Source organism: Phyllobates terribilis, unplaced genomic scaffold (genome assembly GCF_046119375.1).
Source record: "Phyllobates terribilis strain yellow unplaced genomic scaffold, ASM4611937v1 Scaffold_7__3_contigs__length_470593459, whole genome shotgun sequence".
In the NCBI taxonomy this organism is placed as follows: Eukaryota; Metazoa; Chordata; class Amphibia; order Anura; family Dendrobatidae; genus Phyllobates; species Phyllobates terribilis.
In genome coordinates this window covers 153,617,720-153,637,994 of record NW_027362767.1, presented here as the reverse complement: position 1 = coordinate 153,637,994, position 20,275 = coordinate 153,617,720, and the positions used below count along the sequence as shown (strand labels likewise).

Sequence of the window (20,275 nt, the reverse complement as noted above, 5' to 3'; positions counted from 1 at the left end):
AACTCAGGATCAGTAATGTATGTACACATTGACTGCACCAGCAGAATAGTGAGTGCAGCTCTGGAGTATAATACAGGATGTAACTCAGGATCAGTAATGTAATGTATGTACACAGTGACTGCACCAGCTGAATAGTGAGTGCAGCTCTGGAGTATAATACAGAATGTAACTCAGGATCAGTACAGGATCAGTAATGTAATGTATGTACTCAGTGACTGCACCAGCTGAATAGTGAGTGCAGCTCTGGAGTATAATGCAGCATGTAACTCAGGATCAGTAATGTATGTACATAGTGACTGCACCAGCAGAATAGTGAGTGCAGCTCTGGAGTATAATACAGGATAAGTAATGTAATGTATGTACACATTGACTGCACCAGCAGAATAGTGAGTGCAGCTCTGGAGTATAATACAGGATGTAACTCAGGATCAGTATTGTAATGTATGTACATAGTGACTGCACCAGCAGAATAGTGAGTGCAGCTCTGGAGTATAATACAGGATGTAACTCAGAATCAGAAATGTAATGTATGTACATAGTGACTGCACCAGCAGAATAGTGAGTGCAGCTCTGTAGTATAACACAGGATGTAACTCAGGATCAGTACAGGATCAGTAATGTAATGTATGTACATAGTGACTGCACCAGCAGAATAGTGAGTGCAGCTCTGGAGTATAACACAGGATATAACTCAGGATCAGTACAGGATCAGTAATGTAATGTATGTACACAGTGACTGCACCAGCAGAATAGTGGGTGCAGCTCTGGAGTATAATACAGGATGTAACTCAGGATCAGTACAGGATCAGTAATGTAATGTATGTACACAGTGACTGCACCAGGAGAATAGTGAGTGCAGCTCTGGAGTATAATACAGGATGTGACTCAGGATCAGTAATGTAACGTATGTACATAGTGACTGCACCAGCAGAATAGTGAGTGCAGCTCTGGAGTATAACACAGGATGTAACTCAGAATCAGTACAGGATCAGTAATGTAATGTATGTACACAGTGACTGCACCAGCAGAATAGTGAGTGCAGCTCTGGAGAATAATAGAGGATGCAACTCAGGATTAGTAATGTAATGTATGTACTCAGTGACTGCACCAGCAGAATAGTGAGTGCAGCTCTGGAGTATAATACAGGATGTAACTCAGGATCAGTAATGTAATGTATGTACACAGTGACTGCACCAGCAGAATAGTGAGTGCAGCTCTGGAGTATAATACAGGATGTAACTCAGGATCAGTAATGTATGTACACAGTGACTGCACCAGCAGAATAGTGAGTGCAGCTCTGGAGTATAATACAGGATGTAACTCAGGATTAGTAATGTAATGTATGTACACAGTGACTGCACCAGCAGAATAGTGAGTGTAGCTCTGGAGTATAATACAGGATGTAACTCAGGATCAGTAATGTATGTACACATTGACTGCACCAGCAGAATAGTGAGTGCAGCTCTGGAGTATAATACAGGATGTAACTCAGGATCAGTAATGTAATGTATGTACACAGTGACTGCACCAGCAGAATAGTGAGTGCAGCTCTGGAGTATAATACAGAATGTAACTCAGGATCAGTACAGGATCAGTAATGTAATGTATGTACTCAGTGACTGCACCAGCTGAATAGTGAGTGCAGCTCTGGAGTATAATGCAGCATGTAACTCAGGATCAGTAATGTATGTACATAGTGACTGCACCAGCAGAATAGTGAGTGCAGCTCTGGAGTATAATACAGGATAAGTAATGTAATGTATGTACACAGTGACTGCACCAGCAGAATAGTGAGTGCAGCTCTGGAGTATAATACAGGATGTAACTCAGGATCAGTATTGTAATGTATGTACATAGTGACTGCACCAGCAGAATAGTGAGTGCAGCTCTGGAGTATAATACAGGATGTAACTCAGAATCAGTAATGTAATGTATGTACATAGTGACTGCACCAGCAGAATAGTGAGTGCAGCTCTGTAGTATAACACAGGATGTAACTCAGGATCAGTACAGGATCAGTAATGTAATGTATGTACATAGTGACTGCACCAGCAGAATAGTGAGTGCAGCTCTGGAGTATAACACAGGATATAACTCAGGATCAGTACAGGATCAGTAATGTAATGTATGTACACAGTGACTGCACCAGTAGAATAGTGAGTGCAGCTCTGGAGTATAATACCGGATGTAACTCAGGATCAGTAATTTAATGTATGTACATAGTGACTGCACCAGCAGAACAGTGAGTGCAGCTCTGGAGTATAATACAGAATCAGTAATGTAATGTATGTACACAGTGACTGCACCAGCAGAATAGTGAGTGCAGCTCTGGAGTATAATACGGGATGTAACTCAGAATCAGTAATGTAATGTATGTACACGGTGACTGCACCACCAGAAAAGTGAGTGCAGCTCTGGAGTATAATACAGGATGTAACTCAGGATCAGTAATGTATGTACACAGTGACTGCACGACCAGAAAAGTGAGTGCAGCTCTGGAGTATAATACAGGATGTAACTCAGAATCAGTAATGTAATGTATGTACACGGTGACTGCACCACCAGAAAAGTGAGTGCAGCTCTGGAGTATAATACAGGATGTAACTCAGGATCAGTAATGTATGTACACAGTGACTGCACCAGCAGAATAGTGAGTGCAGCTCTGGAGTATAATACAGGATGTAACTCAGGATCAGTAATGTAATGTATGTGCACAGTGACTGCAACTGCAAAATAGTGAGCGCAGCTCTGGAGTATAATACAAGATGTAACTCAGGATCAGTACAGGATCAGTAATGTAATGTATGTACTCAGTGACTGCACCAGCAGAATAGTGAGTGCAGCTCTGGAGTATAATGCAGGATGTAACTCAGGATCAGTAATGTAATGTATGTACACAGTGACTGCACCAGCAAAACAGTGAGTGCAGCTCTGATAAGCTGTTGCTCACTGTGCTGATTACGGGTGTGGTGGCTGAAGATCCTGCTGTGTGCTCCAGCTCTCCTGAGAACCAACACCTCTCCACCTGGGGATCTGCTCTCTCTCCTACCCAGGGAGGGAGTGGGTTTCCTGGGATGAGTGATGGAGCCAAGTCCCAGGCTTCTGCTTCCCGAACCAGGCCGGCGGGGGGCAGGAGAAACCAGCAACCGGCCTGCACATCGGAGGACTTGCGGGTGAGACGCTCCACCAGGAGTCTCAGCAATGTGGCTCCTACTCCCCCCGGGACTGTGGAGACTCCAAGAAGCCGCAAGGCTTCCAGCATGGAGGAAAAGCCTGACAGCGCGCATGATGGTTCTCCTTCCGGAGGAAAGCTGAGTGCTCACGGAAGTGAGGCCGACCTCACTGAGGGGGGTTGGGGGCTGCAGGGACCCTGGTAGTCTGTGTCCACCTATGCCTCCCAGGTCGTGATCCACCTCCGTGAGTATGAAGATGCGAGTAAGCTCGTCAGGAGGCTTCGGGAGGAGCTGCGCTGCACAAGTTCCAAAGCTGCAGGTGCCTCCAAATCGAGGAAGGCTAAACTCCAGGCGGAGGTAAAGAGGCTCACCAGCGAGATTCATCTGCTGGAACTGAGGAAAGCCACCATCAGGGAGCAGAGTGGTCCATTCAAAGAAAAACTGATAAATGAAGATCGCTTCAGAGAAATGGCTGATAACAGAGAGCAAAGGCAGATGGGGCTGCAGCCTGAGAGCCAGGTGGATGATGAGAGTGATGATGACCAGCAGGAAGCCCCACCTGGCAGCCTGCAAAGTCACCCGCAGGCCACGTGCAGTGAGTTCCCTGCAGGACAGGTGGCAATGACATCCGGTTGCAGTTCTGCCGGCTCTGGGGAGGACAGTGACAGCAGCGGCCAGGGAGGGGCGCTAATGGCAGAAATAAAGCTCCTGGAGTCCCCAGTGTGCCTCCAAAACTTCCATCTTGGTGACGATCTACCAGAAGAGGCACCTGGGGGCCACAAAAAGGCAAAGAAGACCAAGCCAAAGCTGCAGGAGGCGGTAAGATACGTATATGCCCCTCTCCCTGTACCCCATGAGTCGCGGGCAGGCTCAACTCGCTGTATAAGCCCCGTTGCCCAGCCCAGCCCGGGTTCTGCTGTGGATCCGATGCAAATGCATGGGGAGATTACACAGCGCGGTAGTGAGGCGCAGAGCTCCGTCTCTGCTTGTAGTAGCGGGGACGCAGCAGGAGGTGCATCAGCCGAGAGGCTGGACAGTGAGGGCGGCCCGGCAGCGGGTGTTCCGTCAGGCCACGATGCTGCGGTGCGCTCCTCAGTGGGAGGGGGGAGCAGCCCGGTGTCGGGGGCAGCTCCGGTAGCCTCGGCGCCTCTGAATGCTGTTGCCGCTGATCACTTAGTTGAGAAGCTGCGGCAGTGTGAGGGGGCTGCTGAGGCTGAGAGTTCCAGTCCTCCCACGAAAGTGTTATTTTGTGTTGGCGCCGCTGGTCAGGAAGATCCTGATGCTAAAGATCAGCGGCGTATCTCTACAAATGCAAAACAGCGGAAATTACCGACTGATGATGTGGAGGGCACGCACAAGACCAGGGGTGAGGTCGCCTCTAGTTCTATGGAGGTGACGGAGACCCTTGTGCCTGATGATGCTGAGGTCAAAATGTCATCCACCATTGTTACTGGTCCAGCAGGAATGAATGTGGTGGTGGGTGTGAATGAGGCCAATTCATTGTCCAGTGGTGTCGTTGCTGGTTTGGTGGAGGGTGAGATGGAGGTGGGTAATGGTGATGCTGTTGGGGCTAATGTAGTCACTGGTCCGGTTGCCCCCCCCGGTGGTGGCAACACCTATCCAGAGTTATGCCAGTGTCACCGCCGGGGCAAATAGGGCATCCTCCTCCTCCTCGTCTCCGGGCTTTGGGGACTGCATGTTGCAACGGCGCCTTCTGAAGGCTCTAAAGAAGGGGGAGAGATCACTAATTGTAGAGGGTTGAGAGGTTGATCTATCCTTCTGGATAGAGAGGCATGGCCTCGGGCCTTCTGAGAGCAAAAAGGAGGGCATACAGTGTGGTCCCTCCCAACAGCCGGGCCAGGCAGTGTGCGTAGGAATGTGGTCCGTCTTCGGTGGAGGGGCAGTGATGCATGTCCTCCAAGGTCTAAAGTTGTGGAGCTCCTGCTGAGGATGGGCTTCAAGGCGATTGACATCTACGCCTTGATACATCCCTATTCCATGACTGAGTTTGATGTCAGCTTTGTTCGGCCGGAGGGGCTTGAGCTCTTCTGGACGAATTATGAGTTGGCAAAAAATGAGCCCGGCTGGCGAGACTTTGCCGTTCAGGCAGTGTCTCGCCAAAACCAAATCAAGAAAGTGACCGTGATGACTCGTAATGAGTCGCTTTCTTGCTATGACATCATGACGTGGCTTGGTCGGTATGGAGAGGTGGTGGAGATGCCAAAGAAAAACCGGAACGAGTTTGGTATCTGGTCAGGGGCCTGGACGTTTATGGTAAAACTTAAGCGTTCAGGTGGTACGGTTGCCCACATTCCATCATCTGCCTTCCTGGGTAGGGATTGTATCCTGGTCTTCTACCAGGGGCAACCGAAGCTCCGTCACAGGTGCGGCGACCCCACACCCTTCAGTGCAAACTGTACCGTGCAGAAATGTGTGTTGTGTGGGGGTGTCGGCCATCTTGCTGCCTCTTGTGTGGAGATTAGGTGCCCCTGTGTGGTGAGTTAGGTCACCCATTCTGCCGTTGTCCTCGCTCCTTCGCTAATGCAGTCGAGACCCCGGTGGGAGAAAGCCGTGAGGCCGATTCTGCTGGGGAGGGGACTAGCAGGGGTGGGGGAGCTGAGGGGCCAGAGAAGAAAAGCAATAAAAAGACTCCTGCCCAGCTGAGGCGTCTAGACAAGCGCAGACAGGAGAGGGAGCGGGGCGAGCCCCAGTCTACCGGGGCGAGCCCCAGACTACCGGTGCGACCCCTGTCCTGGATGCCAGTCTTGCTGCTGAGGCCCCGAGGGATGATGAGTTGGATGAGGAGGTCAGGAGGATCCACAGGGAGGAAACCGCCTCTGCCTCAGAATCCTCCCATTATGATAGTATGGATGAGGATAATAAGCGGTGGCTAGAGGACAAGCGTAAGCTCGGCACCAAAAAGAAGAGAAAGAAGGGAGATAAAACATCTTCTCCCGCTCTGACCAAGGTACCTAAGGAAGTTAAAACCGACTCCCCTCTGGTTGGTCTTTCTAACCGGTTCCAAGCCCTTGATAACATCTCTTCCTCTGAGGAGGAGGCTGAGGGTGAGGTTCCGGCTTCAGCGGAGCTTACAGGGGGCGCCGAGTCTCCTTCTCCTGGGGATGCAAGGTCCTTGGGGGGAGGGACTGGCCCAGAGTCCGGAGACGAGGACGAGAAAAGATGTAAAAATGCTGGAATGGACACCTCTGTGTCATTAAAGAGGGGGAAGGATTCCTCGTCTGAGGCAGAGGATAAGGGGAGTGGGAAGAAGAAAGCCATCTAACTCAATCACTAATGATGGCGGTACCCACTCCGTTGACACTGGCGTCCATTAATGTCGCCAGCATTATGTCAAATATGGCTAGATTTGCGGCCTTTGATTTTCTCAGCCGGGTTGAAGCTGGCATTTTCTTTTTGCAAGAGACCAGGCTGCCAAATATGGCAGAGGTGTTTAAAGCAAAGAGGGAGTGGAGACTCGGGCCCTCCTATTGGTCTCTTGCGGCTGATCCGTATAGCGGAGTGGCGGTCCTTTTTACCGCACCAGTAGAATGCCGAAGGGTTATTGAGTTAGAAATGGGGAGGTGCCTGATATTACATGTTCTCATGAAGGGACAGGAGCTTCGGCTCATTAACATCTATGGTCCCTAAACTAAGTGGGACCGGAAGTGTCTCTTTATGAGGATCAAGCCCTACCTTTTTACGAGTCGGCTGGTCAGTTTTGGAGGGGACTTCAACATTGTCACGAGGCCCCGGGATAGAGGAGGTTCCAGAGACAAGCTAACTTATGATAGCGTCACCCTTAATAGTGTAGCTAGTGAGGCTCGCCTGGTGGATGTCCACATCCGGCACACCCCAGGCCACGAGGGGTTCACCTATCATAGAGGTAACTGTAGGTCCAGGATAGACAGGTTTTATTTAAAGGAGGAAGCCGTCTCTTCAGCAGTATCTGTTGTTGAGGTGGAGTTCTCCGATCACTGTTTGATTTTGTTTTCCCTGAATGTTACAGAGACCCCCCGGATGGGAAGAGGCTTTTGGAGGCTCAATTCATCTCTCTTGAAGGAAGCAGAGATAAGACAGTCCTTTGAGGATTTTCTTCAGAGCCAGGTACCCTTTCTGGATCTTTGTAGTAGTAAGTCAGAGTGGTGGGAGATGTTCAAGAAAAAGGTGGCGAGATTCTTCCGCCAGCTCTCGAGCCTCAGGAGCCTGGACAGGTATCGCCTGTATCAGGGACTGAGGAGGAAGCTCGAGCATCTTGTCTCAACTGGAGGTAGCCGCGAGGAGATCTCCAGAGTGAAATCTTTGCCAATGAGGTGTCAGTATGATAGACTCGCATCTTTGGTTTTTGAGAGGGATTATAGAAAGTACAGATCCTTCTATTCGCACCTCTTGGGGAAGAGGGATCTGGATTGGGATGAGATGTCGGCTTTTATGGCTGAAGCCATCCCCGAGCCAGGGGTAGACCCCTCTCTTGGCGTTTTGACAGAGATGATCAGGGAAGAGGAAGTTCAGTTGGCGATTGAAGGGCTTGCTCTAAAGAAATCTCCCGGTGCAGATGGCTTAACATCTGAATTCTATAAGACCTTTAAGGACGCCTTGGTTCCCCTCTTGACTGAGGTATTCAATGCCAAAGTCAATGAGGAGGTCTGCCCTGATCATCTTCTCAAAGGGTAAGGACCCATCTTGCATTGAGAATTGGCGTCCCATAGCGCTTCTCAATGCAGACAGGAAGGTTTTGGCAAAGGTGCTGTTTAATCGGCTGGTGAAATTTGCACCCCAGCTCCTTTCGGGGGCCCAGCATTGCTCTGTTCCGGGCCGCAGTACAATTAGTGCTGTACTCTGTGTCCGAGAGGCGGTGGAGCAGGGTAGGGCTGGCCACTGGAAGGGGTACATGCTGTCATTGGACCAGGCAAAAGCGTTTGATCGGGTTAATCATGAGTACCTCTGGTCTGTCCTTCTGAGGTATGGCCTGCCGGGGGGGTTCGTTGATTGGCTTAAGACCTTGTACGCTGGGGCAGAGAGTTTCCCGCTTGTGAACGGTTGGATTGGCAGCTCTTTTGAGGTTGGGTGTGGTGTTCGCCAGGGTTGTCCCTTGCGCCCGCTACTGTACGCGTTTTCGATTGACCCACTTCTTAGGAGGGTGGAGCGTGGACCGTTAGCTGGGATCGGGATGGACCGGGCAGCACTGGAAGCCACTCTGAGAGTGGTGGCGTATGCCGATGACGTCACCGTTTTGTTTCCTCTGATGGGGAGGCAGAATGGCTGATGTCAGAGGTAAATCGCTACTCGGAGGCATCCGGGTCTAAGATCAACCGGGATAAGTGTGAGAGTCTCTGGCTGGGAGGAGGAGATCCTGGTTTTGATCTCCCGGACACCCTTCCAGAACCCAAAGTCTCTGCAAAAGTTCTTGGCATCGAATTTGGCCAGGGGGATTACCCCAAACAAAATTGGGACAGCAGGCTAGAGATCGCCACTCAGAAGGTGAACCAATGGAAGGGTTGGTCTTTGACCCTAAGGGAAAGGGTAAACCTGATCAAAACTTACCTGCTCCCTTTGCTGATCTATCTGGGCAGTGTGTGCATCTTGCCAGAGCCTCTCTGGACTCGGGTCTACAGTTTGTTCTTTCAACTGTTATGGGGGAATAGACTGAACCTGGTCAAGAGGGAGGTTACTTACCGTACGAGGAGACTAGGAGGGTTGGGTATGGTCAACCCTGTGGTATTCCTTGTGAATACCTTCATTAAGATCAATATTGCAAACCTCTGGAAAGAGAGGGCTCCTCCGTGGGTATTCTCCTGTAAGGGATGGTTTCAGCCTTTCTTCCAGGAATGGGAGACAGGAGGGCAAGTGAAGGATCTCCGCACACCGCATGGACATCTCCCGGCTTACGCTACCGTGGTTCTGAAGGTAATTCGCCGGTGGGGTCTGGGAATGTGGGAGGTCAGGACTCTGCCAAGGAAGCTCCTTGACAAAAGGGTTCTGTTGACCCATTTTCAGAGGCCTCTGGCGCTCAGGGATTGCCCAAGTCGGGATCTTGGGGTGGGTCTGCATCTTTTGAATTCTATCAGGATCCCCTCGAAGGTTTGGGACTTGGCTTGGCGCTGCTTCCATGGGAAACTGTGTGTGAGGGACAATCTGAAGTGTAGGAGCTCTGAGGACAGGAACTGTCCTCGGGAGCATTGTGGTACCATGCTTGAAAGCATGGACCACTTCCTGCTTCGTTGTCCCTTTAACACAGAGGTGTACAACAGGGTGGGCGCCTCCATTGGCTGGCCCCGGCTGGCCGGTCTCTCTTATGCGGAATGGGCCTATGGAGCATTCGGGGACCTGGGTGGTCGGGACCGCTGCACCTTATTTCTAGTTAGCGCAGTGGTTAGGTATCACACGTGGAACGCACGGTGCTTAGTATCGACGCAGCGGAAAATCCTCCCAGTGGACGATGTGTTTAGGACCATACTCGGTGACCTGGTGAAGGTGCGTTCTCTGGAGTATGAGAGACTGGGTACACGGAGGGCCGCTCTCCTCTGGAGGGGCTTTTCTTTTAGTGTGCCCTAGTCTGGTCGTCTCCTCTCCTGGTGGTGGGCTGCTGCTGACACCATAGATTTTTGTTTTATTGATCAGTAGACAGTGATGTAAGGCTGCAGGCGCCGAACTTGGGCTTTGTCAGTTGTGGTTATTGTATTGTTTGTTTCTGTATATATTGTATATATGGGTTTGGGTGTAGGTGTTAGGTTGGGTGGAGGGAAAAGGGGGGAGGTGGGTTCATCTTGTGGGACACTGGTTATTTGGGTGAAAAACTGGCACTGCCTGATCTGTCCTATGGACGTTGGACTGAGGCATGAGGCGCAGGACCAGCTCTCAGGTCAGTGCCGGGGAGGGACTGGTGGGCTCGAGTGTGGGGGGTTTTGTTTTGTCTTGTATATATTTGTATAGTTAGTATTTATTTTATTTATTTAAAAAAAAAAGAATGTATATATTAGTTTGTATATAATTTGCCGGTTATTGTTTATTATATTGTTATTATTTGTTTGGTAACCGGACCAGATGTCATGGTGTAGGTAGTTATTATTGTGTATATATGTATAATATGTGTGTGAGGAGAGAGGGAGCGGCTGGACCAGTTCATTACATTGTTTATTTTCTGGTTATTAATTTTCTTATGTTTCTGTTATTATTATTGTTATGTTTTTCATTTTTATAATAAAAGATCTACAGGATGTAACTCAGGATCAGTAATGTAATGTATGTACACAGTGACTCCACCAGCAGAATAGTGAGTGCAGCTCTGGAGTATAATACAGGATGTAACTCAGGATCAGTAATGTAATGTATGTACACAGTGACTGCACCAGCAGAATAGTGAGTGCAGCTCTGGAGTATAATACAGGAGGTAACTCAGGATCAGTACAGGATCAGTAATGTAATGTATGTACACAGTGACTGCACCAGCAGAATAGTGAGTGCAGCTCTGGAGTATAATACAGGATGTAACTCAGGATCAGTAATGTAATGTATGTACACAGTGACTGCACCAGCAGAATAGTGAGTGCAGCTCTGGAGTATAATACAGGAGGCAACTCAGGATCAGTACAGGATCAGTAATGTAATGTATGTACACAGTGACTGCACCAGCAGAATAGTGAGCGCAGCTCTGGAGTATAATACAGGATGTAACTCAGGATCAGTACAGGATCAGTAATGTATGTACACAGTGACTGCACCAGCAGAATAGTGAGTGCAGCTCTCGAGTATAATACAGAATGAAACTCAGGATCAGTAATGTAATGTATGTACACAGTGACTGTACCAGCAGAATAGTGAGTGCAGCTCTGGAGTATAATACAGGATATAATTAAGGATCAGTAATGTAATGTATGTACACAGTGACTGCACCAGCAGAATAGTGAGTGCAGCTCTGGAGTATAATACAGGATATAACACAGGATCAGTAATGTAATGTATGTACACAGTGACTGCACCAGCAGAATAGTGAGTGCAGCTCTCGAGTATAATACAGAATGAAACTCAGGATCAGTAATGTAATGTATGTACACAGTGACTGCACCAGCAGAATAGTGAGTGCAGCTCTGGAGTATAATACAGGATGTAACTCAGGATCAGTACAGGATCAGTAATGTATGTACACAGTGACTGCACCAGCAGAATAGTGAGTGCAGCTCTGGAGTATAATACAGGATGTAACTCGGGATCAGTAATGTAATGTATGTACACAGTGACTGCACCAGCAGAATAGTGAGTGCAGCTCTGGAGTATTATACAGGATATAACACAGTACTCTGGGAGACATGTAATATTTCTAATTAATAATGTATTAATTTGTGTCCTAATAATGGAATGTGATGAATGCCACCTCTCTACCACAGGCAGAGGGAACAGCACATTCGTTAACCCAGTGGAGACGGTGGAGGATAACACATTTGGGGTGAGTTGCTGCGTGTACTCATTACCGGCACGTAGAACCACAAGACGCTAACATAGCGGTATAATTACACGGCCAGCAGTAATTGAAGATGCAATTGATGCTTTTCTGACCGTGTGTTAATTTGTTGGTAATTTATGAAAAAAAGATTCTGGTCTGAGGCAAAAGCTGAAACCACTAAGTAATAAATCTGTCTGCTGGTAGCGCTGTGATGTGGGAGGAGAGGTCACGCCGTGCTCCCTGGAAACACACGTTTACTAGATCTGAGGCTGGAAGTGCTGGAGTGCGGGCACTGCCGCTTTGGTTTCCCCTGTTTGCTTAAAGGGATTTTCCTATGAAGTCAGAGAGCTTCTTTCTCCTGAGCTGTCATCTCCAGGAGAAGCCCGGACCAGCCATACATTTCACCTGCAGTGGTCAGTGGGTACCAGGGCCAATGTTAAGCCTTGAGTCTCCCAAAGTCTCGCCCCTGAGGAGCTCAGCTGAACTGTTAGGGCAGTGCCTGGCTGTAAGCTGGTTGTCTGTTTTCAGTGACCACCAGCCAAATACTGAGTGCAGCTCTGGAGTATAAGATTAGTAATATAACATAAGTATGTCTTCCATCAGGTCTCCGTGGCCGTGGGCCTGGCCGTCTTTGCCTGCCTGTTCCTTCTCGTCATGCTGGTCGTACTCAATAAGTGCGGACGACATTCTAAGTTCGGAATCAACCGTAAGTTCCACCTTATTGATTGACAAGTTGTGTGTGACCCATGGGAACAAAGCTGTGGAATCTATCTGTAGTAGAAACTTTTCATGGGACTTTTCTCCACCATGGGTTCGTTGTGTTGGCTTACCTTCTCCTCTCTCTCACAACAGTGGGGTTGGGTTCTGAGCTTGCTGAAGTGGGCTCCTCTTGAAATATTGCTGGATTTTTGCCTCTAAAAACTTCTGTTTGAGCCCGACCTTATTATTCACTTGGGTCTTTCTCATCAATCTGATCAGTAAGGTCCAAAATTCTCGTACAGGCGCCATGCATGGCATGATTTGCTCAAGCCATCTAATTGGGAGTCTCTACTTGACGTTTCTGGTGGCTAAGTCAATGACCCTCTCGAGGGGCGTTTCAGCAGTCCTTCTCTGTAACCACATCCTTATTTCTTACCTGTTCAACAGCCTGTTCAACATGCCCCTGAATTATATGCCCCTAAATATCAGACTCATCCCCCATCCGGACATGGTGCCCTTTCGCCATCCGGTACATAACAGTGGGTAGACCTCCATCTCCATCTCACCCATTTACTTGCACTACGCTGCGATGTAGAAATCGCCCACCCATTCACCCACGCAGCTGCAGCGTAAATTTGAGATGGGATTACCGAGATGGTCACGGCGCACACCACACCTGCTCCCGGTGCTGTTCTGGCTCTCCGCGGGTTAACGGCAGTCGGGAATCGTCGATCTTGTTTTTGTACGAGATGCATAACTGCATTTTCTCAACTTTAACTAAGGCAAGAAAAGAACGTTTGAAAGAGCCGCACTTCATTAGAGCTTGTTCCCCCGCGCCAGGCACTAAGAAGCGGCTAATTCACTTTTGAAATTGATTCAAGCTTTAAATGGGTTTGATGCGTCTGTTTCCCAAGGGCCCGCAGACCGAGAAGAGCTGGAAGAGTGTGAGATGGAAAAGTGGCCCCGGCACTTCAGTCTATAGCTGCTGAACAGAACATGTAACCCTTTATTCTGCAATGGACCAGTGTTCCTCACACCCAGCAGAACAGTTCTGCGGAACCCATCACAGCCCCTCTCCTAGTGATGTGACTGGTCCTGGTACTGCAGATCAGCCCAAGCTTAGCCCTGCTCACTAGATAGGTCCACGCTGCAGTACCAGACACATCCGGACAGCCAGAACAGTTCTGCGGGACCCATCACAGCCCCTCTCCTAGTGATGTGACTGGTCCTGGTACTGCCTATCAGCCCAAGCTTAGTCCTGCTCACTAGATAGGTCCACGCTGCAGTACCAGACACATCCGGACAGCCAGAACAGTTCTGCGGGACCCATCACAGCCCCTCTCCTAGTGATGTGACTGGTCCTGGTACTGCAGATCAGCCCAAGCTTAGCCCTGGTCACTAGATAGGTCCACGCTGCAGTACCAGACACATCCGGACAGCCAGAACAGTTCTGCGGGACCCATCACAGCCCCTCTCCTAGTGATGTGACTGGTCCTGGTACTGCAGATCAGTCCAAGCTTAGCCCTGGTCACTAGATAGGTCCACGCTGCAGTACCAGACACATCCGGACAGCCAGAACAGTTCTGCGGGACCCATCACAGCCCCTCTCCTAGTGATGTGACTGGTCCTGGTACTACAGATCAGTCCAAGCTTAGCCCTGGTCACTAGATAGGTCCACGTTGCAGTACCAGACACATCCGGACAGCCAGAACAGTTCTGCGGGACCCATCACAGCCCCTCTCCTAGTGATGTGACTGGTCCTGGTACTGCAGATCAGCCCAAGCTTAGCCCTGGTCACTAGATAGGTCCACGCTGCAGTACCAGACACATCCGGACAGCCAGAACAGTTCTGCGTGACCCATCACAGCCCCTCTCCTAGTGATGTGACTGGTCCTGGTACTGCAGATCAGCCCAAGCTTAGCCCTGGTCACTAGATAGGTCAACGCTGCAGTGCCAGACACATCCGGACAGCCAGAACAGTTCTGCGGGACCCATCACAGCCCCTCTCCTAGTGATGTGACTGGTCCTGGTACTGCCGATCAGCCCAAGCTTAGCCCTGCTCACTAGATAGGTCCACACTGCAGTACCAGACACATCTGGACAGCCAGAACAGTTCTGTGGGACCCATCACAGCCCCTCTCCTAGTGATGTGACTGGTCCTGGTACTGCCGATCAGCCCAAGCTTAGCCCTGCTCACTAGATAGGTCAACGCTGCAGTACCAGACACATCCGGACAGCCAGAACAGTTCTGTGGGACCCATCACAGCCCCTCTCCTAGTGATGTGACTGGTCCTGGTACTGCCGATCAGCCCAAGCTTAGACCTGCTCACTAGATAGGTCCACGCTGCAGTACCAGACACATCCGGACAGCCAGAACAGTTCTGCGGGACCCATCACAGCCCCTCTCCTAGTGATGTGACTGGTCCTGGTACTGCAGATCAGCCCAAGCTTAGCCCTGCTCACTAGATAGGTCCACGCTGCAGTACCAGACACATCCGGACAGCCAGAACAGTTCTGCGGGACCCATCACAGCCCCTCTCCTAGTGATGTGACTGGTCCTGGTACTGCCGATCAGCCCAAGCTTAGCCCTGCTCACTAGATAGGTCCACACTGCAGTACCAGACACATCCGGACAGCCAGAACAGTTCTGTGGGACCCATCACAGCCCCTCTCCTAGTGATGTGACTGGTCCTGGTACTGCCGATCAGCCCAAGCTTAGCCCTGGTCACTAGATAGGTCCACGCTGCAGTACCAGACACAGCCGGACTTTGATGGTAACCTGGACAGACAAACCAACAAGTTGAAGACAATTTGTATTTCTGGGCCATTCAGCAAAGCATCAAGGACCTTGAAAGTCAGGACCATGAAGAGGGCTTCTCTGCCAGTCCCATCCTTGTACATATGTTTCCTGGCTGTACAGTAGGGAAGATGATGGATATCAGGAGACATCGCTTAACCAGCCGGGATCATTAGATTCAAGTAGCTTATAGCGTTATATACATTATATACATCTCCAGAGACCTTCACTGCAGCTCCAGTGATGGAGAAGACGATATCACCTCTCGGTGCAATGATCCAACACAGGACGAGACTTACTGGAGAGTAGGGATGTCATTCCTATATAGCATTAAACATATGTGTATCAGCCTACACATAGTCCCCTATATACAGTATGTGGCCCCACATAACCTTCTACATACCATATCAGCCCACACATAGCCCCCTATATACAGTATATGGCTCCGCATAGGTCCCTATATACCGTATCAGCCCACACATAGCCCCTATATACAGTATGAGCCTCCACATAGCTTACTGTATACAGTATGAGCCCACACATAGCCTCCTATATACTGTATCAGCCCACACATAGCCCCCTATATACAGTATGAACCCCCACATAGCTTCCTATATACAGTATAAGCCCACACATAGCCCCCTATATACAGTATGAGCCCCCACATAGCTTCCTATATACAGTATGATCCCCCACATAGTCTCCTATATAACGTAACAGCCCACACATAGCCCCCCCATATACAGTATGACCCACTCCATAGCCCCCTACATACAATATGAGCCCTCACATAGCACCCTCAATCAACAACCAAAGCGGTCACCTATGGGGCCCTTATACATGTAAACCATAACAAAAAAAACCTTAAAAATCTCTCTTTATTTATTTTAAAAACCCCATACATAAAGACATAACTGCACACACATCTGCACGGAAAAACAGTGATTTAAAAAAGAGCAGAGATGAGGGGAGTTGGGGACTAGTTTCGCCCCTCACAATTCCCTTCCTGACAGCGGAGGTTGGCACCCTAAATTGAAACTGTATGGCGCCCCCGCTCCTCGTCGACTGCCCCTATGTAGCTCTAACAGTACTCTAACTGACCAGGCATCCTCAATAGTGATCAGATAATATGTAATGAACAATACAATATATATACAATATAGGTACTAGTGGTCTGAGGTGTACAATTTATATATATATATATACAGTACAGACCAAAAGTTTGGACACACCTTCTCATTTAAAGATTTTTCTGTATTTTCATGACTATGAAAATTGTACATTCACACTGAAGGCATCAAAACTATGAATTAACACATGTGGAATTATATACTTAGCAAAAAAGTGTGAAACAACTGAAAATATGTCTTATATTCTAGGTTCTTCAAAGTAGCCACCTTTTGCTTTGATGACTGCTTTGCACACTCTTGGCAATCTCTTGATGAGCTTCAAGAGGTAGTCACCGGAAATGGTCTTCCAACAATCTTGAAGGAGTTCCCAGAGATGCTTAGCACTTGTTGGCCCTTTTGCCTTCACTCTGCGGTCCAGCTCACCCCAAACCATCTCGATTGGGTTCAGGCCTGGTGACTGTGGATGCCAGGTCATCTGGCGTAGCCCCCCCATCACTCTCCCTCTTGGTCAAATAGCCCTTACACAGCCTGGAGGTGTGTTTGGGGTCATTGTCCTGTTGAAAAATAAATGATGGTCCAACTAAACGCAAACCGGATGGAATAGCATGCCGCTGCAAGATGCTGTGGTAGCCATGCTGGTTCAGTATGCCTTCAATTTTGAATAAATCCCCAACAGTGTCACCAGCAAAGCCCCCCCACACCATCACACCTCCTCCTCCATGCTTCACGGTGGGAACCAGGCATGTAGAGTCCATCCATTCACCTTTTCTGCATCGCACAAAGACACGGTGGTTGGAACCAAAGATCTCAAATTTGGACTCATCAGACCAAAGCACAGATTTCCACTGGTCTAATGTCCATTCCTTGTGTTCTTCAGCCCAAACAAGTCTCTTCTGCTTGTTGCCTGTCCTTAGCAGTGGTTTCCTAGCAGCTATTTTACCATGAAGGCCTGCTGCACAAAGTCTCCTCTTAACAGTTGTTGAAGAGATGTGTCTGCTGCTAGAACTCTGTGTGGCATTGACCTGGTCTCTAATCTGAGCTGCTGTAAACCTGCGATTTCTGAGGCTGGTGACTCGGATAAACTTATCCTCAGAAGCAGAGGTGACTCTTGGTCTTCCTTTCCTGCGGCGGTCCTCATGTGAGCCAGTTTCTTTGTAGCGCTTGATGGTTTTTGCAACTGCACTTGGGGACACTTTCAAAGTTTTCCCAATTTTTCGCACTGACTGACCTTCATTTCTTAAAGTAATGATGGCCACTCGTTTTTCTTTACTTAGCTGCTTTTTTTCTTGCCATAATACAAATTTTAACAGTCTATTCAGTAGGACTATCAGCTGTGTATCCACCTGACTTCTGCACAACACAACTGATGGTCCCAACCCCATTTATATGGCAAGAAATCCCACTTATTAAACCTGACAGGGCACACCTGTGAAGTGAAAACCATTTCCGGTGACTACCTCTTGAAGCTCATCAAGAGAATGCCAAGAGTGTGCAAAGCAGTCATCAAAGCAAAAGGTGGCTACTTTGAAGAACCTAGAATATAAGACATATTTTCAGTTGTTTCACACTTTTTTGTTAAGTATATAATTCCACATGTGTTAATTCATAGTTTTGATGCCTTCAGTGTGAATGTACAATTTTCATAGTCATGAAAATACAGAAACATCTTTAAATGAGAAGGTGTGTCCAAACTTTTGGTCTGCACTGTGTGTGTGTGTGTGTGTGTGTATATATATATATATATATATATATATATATATATATATATCTGTAGACTCTATATGGCCTGAACAGTTGTGCACTTAACTTAATGGAATCTTCTTCTGGCGCGTTTCCCCCTCTTTTGGTCATTCAGGGGTTCATCAGGGAATTTCTTCAATCAGGACAAGAAAAGGAAACTATAAGCCGTACTGCAATAGGAATAACAGCTCACGGGCCCAGGCAATATGCCCCACATAGCCCCTACATACAATATGTGCCCCCATACGGACCCTATATACAGTATGAGCCCACACATAGCCCCTTGCATACAATGAGCTCCCACACAGCCCCTATATACAGTGTGAGCCCCCACATAGCCCTGTACATACAGTATGAGCCCCCGCATAGCCCCTACATACAATATGAGCCCCCACACAACCCCCTATATACAGTATGAGCCCACACACAGCCCCCTACATACAATATGAGCCCTCACATACATTACCTAGATACAGTATGAGCCCCCACATAGCTTCCTACAAACAATATGAGCCCACACATAGCCCCCAATGCACAGTATGAGCCACCACATAGCTTCCTAGATATAGTACGAGCTCCAACATAGCCCTGTACATACAGTATGAGTCCACATACAGCCCCCCACATATAGTATGAGCCCTCACATAGCCCCCTACATACAACATGAGCCCGCATACTGCCCCCTATATACAGTATGAGCCTGCACATAGCCTCCATATATACAGTATGAGCCCACACACAGGTCCCTATATCCAGTATGAGCCCCATATAGCCTCCTATATACAGTGACATGCAAAAGTTTGGGCACCCCTGGCCAAAATTACTGTTGTTCTGAATAGTTTAAGCAAGTTGAAGATGAAATGATCTCTAAAAGGCCTAAAGTTAAAGATGACACATTTCCTTTGTATTTTTAGGCAAAACAAATATTTTTTTTTTCATCTTTTACATTTTAAAAATTACAAAAAGAAAAATGGGCCGATGCACAAGTTTGGGCACCCTGCATGTGGTTAGTACCTAATAGCGCCCCGTTTTGCAAGTATCACACATCTTGTAAACACTTTTTGTAGTCAGACAAGAGACTTTCAATTCTTGTTTGAGGGATTTTCATCCATTCTTCCTTGGAGAATTCTTCCAGTTCTGTGAGATTCCTGCGTCGTCTTGCATGCTCTGCTATTTTGAGGTCTAGCCACAGATTTTCAATGATGTTCAGATCAGGGGACTGTGAGGGCCATTGTAAAACCTTCAGCTTGCGCCTTTTGAGGGCTTCTACTTTGGATTCTAATGTGTTTAGGATCATTATCCATTTGTAGAAGCCATCCTCTTCATCCTCTTTTCAGCTACAGCTTTTTTACAGATGGTGTTATGTTTGCATCAAGAATTTGTTGAAATTTCATTGAATCCATTCTTCCCTCTACCCGTGAAATGTTCTCCATGCCATTGGGGTCAACACAACCCCAAAGTGAAATTGATCCACCCCCATGCTTAATGGTTAGTGGGATGTTCTTTTCCTGAAATTCTGTGCCCTTTTTTCTTCACACATACCTTTCATCATTGGGGCCTGAGAGTTCAATGTTAACCTCATCAGTCCACAGGACTTGTTTCCAAAAGCATCACGCTTGTTTAGATGATCTTTTGCAGACTTCTGACGCTGAATTTTATGATGAGGACGCAGGAGAGGTTTTCTTCTGATGACTCTTCCATGAAGACCATATTTGTGCAAGTGTCTCTGAGCAGCAGCACAATATACTACAACTCCAGAGTCTGCTAAATCTTTCTGAAGGTCTTTTGCAGTCAAGTAGGGCTTCTGATTTGCCTCTCTAGCAATCCTACGAGCAGCTCTCACTGAAATTTGTGCTTGGTCTTCCTGACCTTATCTTGACCTCCACTGTTCCTGGTAACTGCCATTTCTTAATTATATTTTGAACTGAGGAAAGGTCAGCTTGAAAACGCTTTGCTATCTTCTTATGGCCTTCTCCTGCTTTGTGGGCCTCCACCATTTTCAGAGCGCTAGGCAGCTGCTTAGAAGAACCCATGGCTGCTGTGCTTGGCACAAGGTTAGAGGAGAATTGTTTTTTATAAAGCTGGGAAATTTGCATCACCTGGCCTTTCCTAACGATAATAGTGACCAAGCCATAACCCTAACTAATTAAGGTCTGAAACCTGGGTCAAAGATATCTGAGCACAAAAATCTCCAAGGGTGCCCAAACGTTTGCATTGGGCCATTTTCCTTTTCATAATTTTAAAAATGAAAACAAAAAAGACTATATATATATATATATATATATATATATATATATTT

The 20,275-nt window shown here is 48.0% G+C and overlaps 1 protein-coding gene across 1 annotated transcript in view; it reads left to right on the top strand.

The window, feature by feature from the left end:
- NTRK1 (neurotrophic receptor tyrosine kinase 1) overlaps nucleotides 1-20,275 on the top strand; it is a 133,392-nt gene that overhangs the window by 91,385 nt on the left and 21,732 nt on the right. Inside the window, exons 10-11 of the mRNA XM_073639451.1 lie at nucleotides 11,555-11,613; nucleotides 12,214-12,316. Of these exons, the coding sequence (XP_073495552.1) occupies nucleotides 11,555-11,613; nucleotides 12,214-12,316 (162 nt within the window). The remainder of the gene's footprint in view (nucleotides 1-11,554; nucleotides 11,614-12,213; nucleotides 12,317-20,275) is intronic.